Source organism: Thunnus maccoyii, chromosome 17 (assembly GCF_910596095.1).
Source record: "Thunnus maccoyii chromosome 17, fThuMac1.1, whole genome shotgun sequence".
Classification (NCBI taxonomy): Eukaryota; Metazoa; Chordata; class Actinopteri; order Scombriformes; family Scombridae; genus Thunnus; species Thunnus maccoyii.
Genome location: NC_056549.1, coordinates 4,869,667 through 4,878,288, shown reverse-complemented (window position 1 = coordinate 4,878,288; position 8,622 = coordinate 4,869,667). Strand labels below are relative to the sequence as shown.

The following is an 8,622-nucleotide window of genomic DNA, read 5'->3' as shown; positions in this document are numbered from 1 at the left end:
GATGACTGATGAGAAATTTGATGAGTGAAAAATACATTTCTTGCTCAGAAGTTTAGAAAGTTAATAACTAGTGGGAGATATTGCAGTATGTAAGGGTTAACTGAGTATAATGTGTTATTTCTACTTTTACTTAACATCTCAATACTTCTTCCACCACTTCCTCATCAATGCGTCTGTTTTTAAAAGGCCACGTTGACCTTTGTGAGATAAACTGGGAGACAAACTGGGATGAATTAAATAAAACATATAAAAACATGAAGTTTTTCATATAAAGATTTTTATCTGTTGCACGTATACAAACACACTAATGACAAATCCTTCAGGCCTTCAACAAAACACTTTCTCACATTTACAAATGTACAAATGTTTGTTTGTTTTTTTACTCTTTAAAAAGTATTTCAGGAGGAGTTCATTATGGGCCTCGTGTATACACGCCGTGGTAGTAGTTGGTGTCGGTGTGCGCGGGATCCAGAGCGGTTTTGGCCGCCACCAGCGCCCCGGACACCGGGCAGCCGTAGCCTCCGTACTGCACCGCCGGCTCCAGTTTGTGGTGCTGCGGCTCGGACATCAGGTTGTTGATGGAGAACGGGTGGTTGAAGGAGTAGTGGTGGGGGTGGTAGTGGTCCGGTGGTTTCAGGTGGGCGGCCTCGTGCAGCAGCAGCGGGTGGGGATGATGATGATGATGATGATGATGATGGGAGAACAGGTGCTGCGTGTGCGCGAGCGGGGAGGGTACGCGCACGGGGCTGGTACGGCACGGTTTTAGGTCGACCCCGACTCCTTTTACATCCGCACCGGAGGACGGAGGGGTGGAGGAGGAGGAGGAGGGGGAGGAGGAGGAGTGCGGGGAGTCTGAGCCGCTGGAGCCGCCCTCCGAGCCCGGCTTCCCCGCCGCCTCTTTGTCACCGGTCCCGGGCTTCTTCTCGCACTTGAAGCGCTTCTGCCGCCGGAGGTAGCAGCCGTTCTCAAACATGTTCCCGGAGTCCGGGTGGAGGGCCCAGTAGGAGCCTTTCCCCGGTCTGTCCGCCGAGCGGGGCACCTTGATGAAGCAGTCGTTAAAAGACAGCGAGTGTCGGATGGAGTTCTGCCACCGCTGCTGGTTCTGCCGGTAAAACGGGAACAGGTCCATGATCCACTGGTAGATCTCGTTTAACGTCAGCATCTTGCAGCCGGACTGCTGGATGGCCATGGTGATCAGAGAGATGTAGGAGTACGGCGGCTTGGCGTGTGTGTAGCTCCGCCGGTACGGTTTGGGCTCCCTGGATCTGATACTGCAGGCCTGCCCGTACACCGGGCTCATCACCGGCACGCTCCCGTACGGCGGCGGGCTGATCGGGCTCATGCTCGGCGGCAGCGCGGCGCTCAGGCCCGTCATCCCGGCTCCAGCCTGCACGGCCCCGGGGCTCTGAGACACCCCGGCGGACATCGAGGGCTGGTTGACCCCGACCGGGTTCATATAGGAATGCGCGTTCATGTGGCCGGTGCCGGTCATGCCAGGCGCGCTCATGTAGCTGCTCATGGAGTTCATGGTCAGACCGGAGTTCATGTTTCCTGCTGTGGTGTAACACTGAAACACAAAGAGCCAGAACAAGTGTTTATTAATGCAGAATGACACTTTAATCATATAACATCAGAGAGTTAAATACAGGCGATTCAAGCAGGAACATAGTGCTGATTTTAGGATTTTTTTTTATAATAACCTAATCATTTTTATTTTATAGATATTTAAATATTTTCTATAGTTTTATTTAAATTGAGCGTTTCGTTAAAGGACATTTAACACGACAACTAAAAACTTCTTATACACTCAACAGAACTTTCATTATAATTACTTCCAGGACACGGAGCTCATTACCTTTTCATAATTCCCCAAAAAGCAGTTTTAAAGCCAGGCAGAGAAAAACTGAGTCCTGTTGAAAACAAGTAGAAAAATCTACTCAGGTTTCTTCAAATCCTGAAATTCCTAGAAATGGTAGCTAAGGTATCTGATAACTAGATAGGCCTATTATTATTATTATTATTATTATTATTATTATTATTATTATTAATGATGTTGTTGATGTAATATTATGAAGGAGATGTGATCAATACTGATCCTGATGCATTCTGGTTTACTTTTCTTATCTATTATTTATCATTATTATTTCATATTTGTTCAGGTTTTACTCCTCACTAATGATAATAAAATACAAGACGCCCATTAAAACACACTGTAGTTTAGATATTACGGTTCACAGTCACTTTACACAATATGTCAAAGTTGAATAATCATTTAATCTCGCAAACATAAAGAGATGAAATTTCACTTTTATTTAACTTGTTTCCAGAACAGCTGTTAATTAAAACCAAGTCTTAATTTACTGATATCTGTTTTAAATATAGTGTCGTCAGTTTCATCCTGTCATCTTGCACCTGCAAATAAGAAAAAAATGACGGTAGTAAAAGAAAAGTAAAATTTATAGGAAGCCTATTTTAAATTCAAATTGAGCCTCAGCTGTAGATTTGTAAGCGGAGAATGTTTTAACGAATGTTTTCATAAAAAAATAACAGATTGGATGATTTTTTTTCCAGAGTTCATTCTGGATATTTTCGTTTTTGCTGGAAAATTCACATCGAAAATGATCCTGAACGGAACTCTGATCTATTTTTAAACTCACTACGGAAATAAAACTTTAGTTACAAAGTTACAAATGAATCTTAATAAATGAATTAAAACGGATGCAAACTGATCTTAAAAACTAATATGAATATACAATGAATATTTTTAATTGATTGAAAAAAAAAATAGATCCAAAAATCTTTTCAGGCACTTGTTTGAGATATTAACAGCTTCTTTAACTTGATAAAATGTTGGAGAATATGAGTGAAATACCGCCAGGCCTGCAAGAAACAACTTAGTGGAGTTAAGTTTTGTTTGTTTGTTTTTTTGTTTTTTTTTAAAATAAAAAACACTTTTTTGTTTTTTTTTGTCAAACCCTTAAAATGTAAAATTATCCTTCTTATCAAAGTTTATCTTTCCTGACTGAGAGAAGATAATCTCCCTTTAATCCATATTTAATCAAAAAGTTAATATTCTCTCTGATAATCAGCGGAGTTCACTCAGCTGTAACCCGGTCTAACGTGCACGGACCTCGGTCTCTCCGTAGTAGCTGCTCCAGTCCGGATGCTCGTGTCCCTCCATTTTAACGGCGCTCAGCATTGTGCACGCTCCAGCTCAACACCATCCAGAGGCTTCACGCGAGGCGGAAAAACAAACACACAAAGCTCGCGAGTCCTCAGCTGGCAGTCGGTGACGCTCCAGCCGGTTTATCCTGTTGCTTATGGCCGGGACAGGCGCACAGCTGCCGGGCAGCGAGCAGCGACTGTGACCGCGGGGACGGTTCCTGCTCAGTGAGTGACGCTGGCACCTGCGCTCGCGCTACTGCGGGGCCAGTAGCCAATCCGCTTCCTCCTTCCGACCCTCCTCGAGCTCACATCTTCATTTGAATATTCTGTCATCATCACGAGACTCCCGCCCTCTGGCCTCTCAAGATCTGAACCGTGAAACCGTGACGGTGAATAATGTCCGTACCTGTCCAGCGTGACGTCACTCAGGTGACTTCATACTTCACGTTACACCACATGTAGATTATTACTTTTGTTTGTTTGAGTCATTATTATTATTATTATTATTATTATTATTATTATTATTATTATTATTATTATTATTAATTAATTAATTAATTTATTTATTTATTTAATTATTTTATTTACTTGAACCAGCATCATAATAATTGTTGCTATTACTATGATTATGATGATGATGATGATGATAATGATGATGATGATTGCTATATAAGTATTATTTATTTGACATGTTATTATCATTATTACTATTTTTCTTATATTGTATCATTATCATGTTGTTAGTTTGAGCTATTATTATATTTATTATTATTTATAAGGCCTATATAATAATAATAATAATAATAATAATAATAATAATAATAATAATAATAATAACATATATGTTATTATTGTTATTATTATTATTATTACTGAGGCTGCAGAATCAGTAACATCTTTTAAAAAAATACTTCAATTAATCAAAGCATATGTTTTTATTTATTTTTATTTATTTATTTATTGTTGTTTGTTTGTTTTTAAAGTTTTTATTTTGTTATATTTTGGATTTTATTCTATTTTATTTTCTATTCATTTAATTGCTAGATTTCATTAAATTGCGGTGCTGAAGAATTTTAATTTTTGTTTTTCTTGTAAAGCATTTTTGTAACTCTGCTTTAAGAGGTGCTATATAAAGTTTATTATGAGTATTATTAGTATATTATTAGCAGTAGTAGTATTAGTAGTATACCTTCTATATTCTCTTAGAGAGTAAAAATACAAATACAATATTTTTTTTGTTTGTTTGTTTGTTTTGTTTTGTTTTGTTTTGTTTGTTTTTTAGAGTTATGGCCTTCAGATTAGCTTGGACTCAACTTTATTGTCATTGCACACAATAAGCAGTTGGTTCAGTTAGTTTAGTTAAGCTTTATTTATTCAGGAAATCTCACTGAGATCAAGACCTGAGAGCAGGCAACAAACACACAAGACCACCATAAAACTGTCACAAAACAATCATTATACATACTCACAGACAACAATCACGAACAATATGAAAAATATGAAATATATCAGTACAGTAACATGTATTACAGACAGTAAAGAATGAATGTAGCTACAGATTAAACAATAAACAGTAACGTAAGAAGAGACCAATAATTATAAGATGACAATAAACAAATATACAAATCATATTATAGAACAAGTGAAGTAATCAGCTATATCATGTAATAATAAATAATACATAATATATTATTAGGATAGCTGTGACACAAAATATGAGTATAAGTCAGTCTGAAAGGATTAATTCACAATTTTTCAAGTCTGTCTTAAAATAATATTCAAAAGATCCCTAAAATATTCACAAAAAACCTAAATTACAACTCTTCCTCCAAAAAATAAACTGTATAATATCATGTGATAAGACTGAAAGGACCTCGGGGTAAGAGTATTTTCTCTGATCTCGCCGTTTCCAAGGTCAAAGGAGACAAAATCCACAGTCCTTCTTTTGTGCAAACATGTATTTCAATGTTTTAATCGTCCAAATTAATCAAATCAAATGGATAATTTCCAGAGTTGAAGTCTTTTTAGTGCAAATTTCCTTCTTTTTGTTACAATCCTTCCACTGCAGCTCAACAGAGACGACTACAGCTTCAAGTCACAGCACACAGAGTCACAGTCAAATAAAATCACATAATTATGAGACTCAAAAGAAAATGAATAAAAATTTAGAATAGAATAAATAACATTTAGATAAAATTATATCAGAACAAACAAGTAATAAAAAGAGAGTGATGTCTTCATGACGACAAAGAGAGGGGTCTTAAGAGGAGGGGGAAGATCTAATAACGAGAGGCAAAATCTTCCACCGTTTAGGGCCGACGGTGGAAAAAGCCTGATCACTTCTGGATTTTAACTGGAAGAATGAAGAGTTCAGAAAAATAAGCTGGTGCCAGTTCATGCAGCGCTTTAAAAACAAATAAAATAATCTTCAGATCAATTCTGTGTCTGACTGGTAACCAGAGAAGCGAGTTGCCGCTACTGGGCAGATGGTCTCTCTTCTTGGTACCAGTGAGGAGTCTCGCTGCTGCAGCTGAGCTCTGGAATATATTTCTGCACAAAATGAGGACTGTGGATTTTGTCCCACATCAAAGTAGGAAGGGATCTCTTTTCTATATTTTTCTTATTGTCAATAAATCTCATGTGCAGAGACAAACCAACAATGAACTGATCTACTAACAAGTGTTGTGTGTGTATCCAAAGCCTGATATATCTTATTCCTCTGTGCTGTAGACCTCAGTTGTTGACCAAAAACTATTAAAAAGACGTCAGTGAGCCACACCGGTGACATGATCCTTCATTATGAAGAGTTTGGGCAGGGCCGGCCCTGACCATGTTGGTGCCCTAGGTGAGATTTTAGATTGGAGCCCCCCAAAAAGTACAATAATGGTACCTCCAGCCCAGACAAAGTCTTCTCAGTCCTCCAGGCAAAAAGGCAAGTTGGGTTCAGGGCGCCATTCATTGTTAGTACCTGAGGTAGCACATGAAGTTTGATGGCTGTCGGGCAAAAGCTGACCAACCGGTAAGGCTCTGAAAATCAAACTAGATGAAAACCCGTACAAGTCTGTCAGGAAAAATGTTACGAAGGGAGAACAAGTATTTCCAAAAGCTGTAAACAAGCGAACCTGTCAATGAGAAAAAAAAAACACATCCCATTCATTTGGTGCCCTCTGCGACCAATGTAGCCTATATTCCACAGGCCGCACCTGAGTTTGGTCATGTTAGTTTGTTTAGAAACGGCTCCAAAGACTAATAACAGCGATCACGTTTTCATTCTCCAGAGAGTAGTTCTGTGTAAGACAGACGCCACTGAGCACGTGCAGGAACACGGTTCTGTTTACAGCTTCACTAGCTTGTTGTGCTACATATCACAACCTCTTGACTTTGCACTACAAGGTAAATTTCTCAAAGAACTTCAGCACAAAGTCAAGAGGTTGTGATGTGTAGCTGTAAACTGTTAACAGAGCAGTATTTCCGCACATGTTCAGTGGTCCCTGCATTACACAGAACTACTCTCTGGAGACTGAAAATGTGATCGCTGTTATTCGTCTTTGGAGCCGTTTCTAAACAAACTAACGTGACCAAACTCTTCGTAATGAAGGAACATGTCACCCAGTGCAGCGTCGTGACTCACTGATGTGTTTTTAATAGTTTTTGGACAACAACGGAGGTCTACGGCACAGAAGAATAAGATACATCAGACTTTGGATACACACACAATACTTGTTAGTAGATCAATTCATTGTTGCTTTGGCTCCAAACATGAGATTTGTTGACAAGAAGAAAAATATAGAAAATCACCAGCCTTATCCTTTCATGGCCAGGAGGAATGATTACAGCAAGTGAAACCTCTTCCAGTGTTCATATGGACACCTGTGCATTAGGGAACAAGAAATGCATGCTGGTAAATCCTTGTAGAAACAAGCAGAGTGGGGGCTGTCCGGGGTCTTCCTCCTCCTCCTCCTCCTCCTCCTCCTCCTTCTCCTGGCGGCTGCAGGGTTACTGTTTGTGGTCTGACAGTGCGTGTTTACCTGCTGCTGAATCTGAAAGGACGACAGGACAGACGGTACACACAGCCGAGGTGAGGGGGACGAGAGGAGTCGGACCACCATGCTCTCTGCACACATACGACTTGTCCTCCCTTTGTGGACGTCAAACAACCTAAAATATTTTCTCCTTTTTGTGGTTCAGTGTAGCTCAATGAGTCGAGCAAGACTGTCAGGCAGCAGAAAGAGGGCTGAAATATTTGAGATGGTCCTGGAGCAAAAATCTACACAAGTAATTAAAGAGTAGATCATTTAAAATGTGCTAAAAATAAAGGATGAAGCAGAACTGCAAAAAAAGAGCACAGTTACTAACATTATGTACAGAATACTGGGTGTTATAAATATATAAATGCAGGGAAGTAAAGGATCTCACTAAAAAATGCATATGATGTATGCACAAGTATATACATGATCTCAAAATGTTCCATCACACACACAGGAATGAGGCACAGATAATAGCTCCATATAGGAATGAGCTAAATTTCTGTTGAGAAAAACAAATGTATTCAGATTATTTCTGCCTCCAACCAACTTCAGTGTGCTGCTGTAACCTGATGTGTTTGTGACTCAGCTGAACAAATATTGTCTCTCATTTGAGACGAGCACAGCTGGAAGTCTGCTGCGCGTCCTGAGGGAACAGCAGAGTCCCGCAGTCCTGAGACTGTCCGTTTAATCGAACCTGCAGCAGGTGTTCACTCACCTGTGAGAATACTGAGTCACAAATGAGGAAGAGATGAAGAAGAGGGGAAAAAATCAGCTTGAAGCGATGAAGGTTTCTCTGTAAAAAAAAAAAAAACAAATAACAAAAGAACCTATCACTTTTCCTTTGGATGTTTTATGAATAAATGTGAATAATGAACGCAGTTTTTAAATGAAGATCTTTGCTGTTTTTCTCATGAATAATTCTACTCTCTGTCTTTTACCTGCAGACGTTTCTCAGGTGAATCTTTATCATTTACCTGCATGAACTTTCCTCACCTGAAATCTACAGTTGACTTTGTTTTGTTGCACATTAAAACAACACTGACACCTGCTGGTGAGACTCTGCAACTGCAGCTGAATTAAATCATAATTCTGAACCTGGTTTCTGTATTTATTGACATAAAATAGAGACAAAATAATAAAGCTGCATGTATCTGTTGACAGATATGAGAGACATCTTCAAAACAAATGATACACCAGTTTGAAGATATTTCTGCAGGATATTTTAAAAACAAAATGATTTCTGATAAAATATTATATATAAAGGCATTGAATCAAGAGAAAGGAAAGCACCAGTATGTCTGAAAAACAAAGCAATCGAACTACATGTGTTCTTTAAGTAGATTTTAATGATGATTTGCTTTAACAGACGTCATTGATAAACATACAGTTTTTCATCTTTTCACAGATAAGGAGACAATATTTCTTTAAA

The 8,622-nt window shown here is 39.0% G+C and overlaps 1 protein-coding gene across 1 annotated transcript; it reads right to left on the bottom strand.

Moving 5' to 3' along the window:
- Positions 1-255: 255 nt before the first annotated feature.
- On the bottom strand, positions 256-3,540 carry LOC121882126 (hepatocyte nuclear factor 3-beta-like). The gene is made up of 2 exons (XM_042390154.1): positions 3,131-3,540; positions 256-1,567 (listed from the first exon to the last, which is right to left on the bottom strand). The coding sequence occupies exons 1-2, from the start codon at positions 3,197-3,199 to the stop codon at positions 413-415; spliced, it is 1,224 nt and encodes a 407-aa protein (XP_042246088.1). The 5' UTR covers positions 3,200-3,540; the 3' UTR covers positions 256-412.
- Between the last annotated feature and the right edge of the window lie 5,082 nt (positions 3,541-8,622).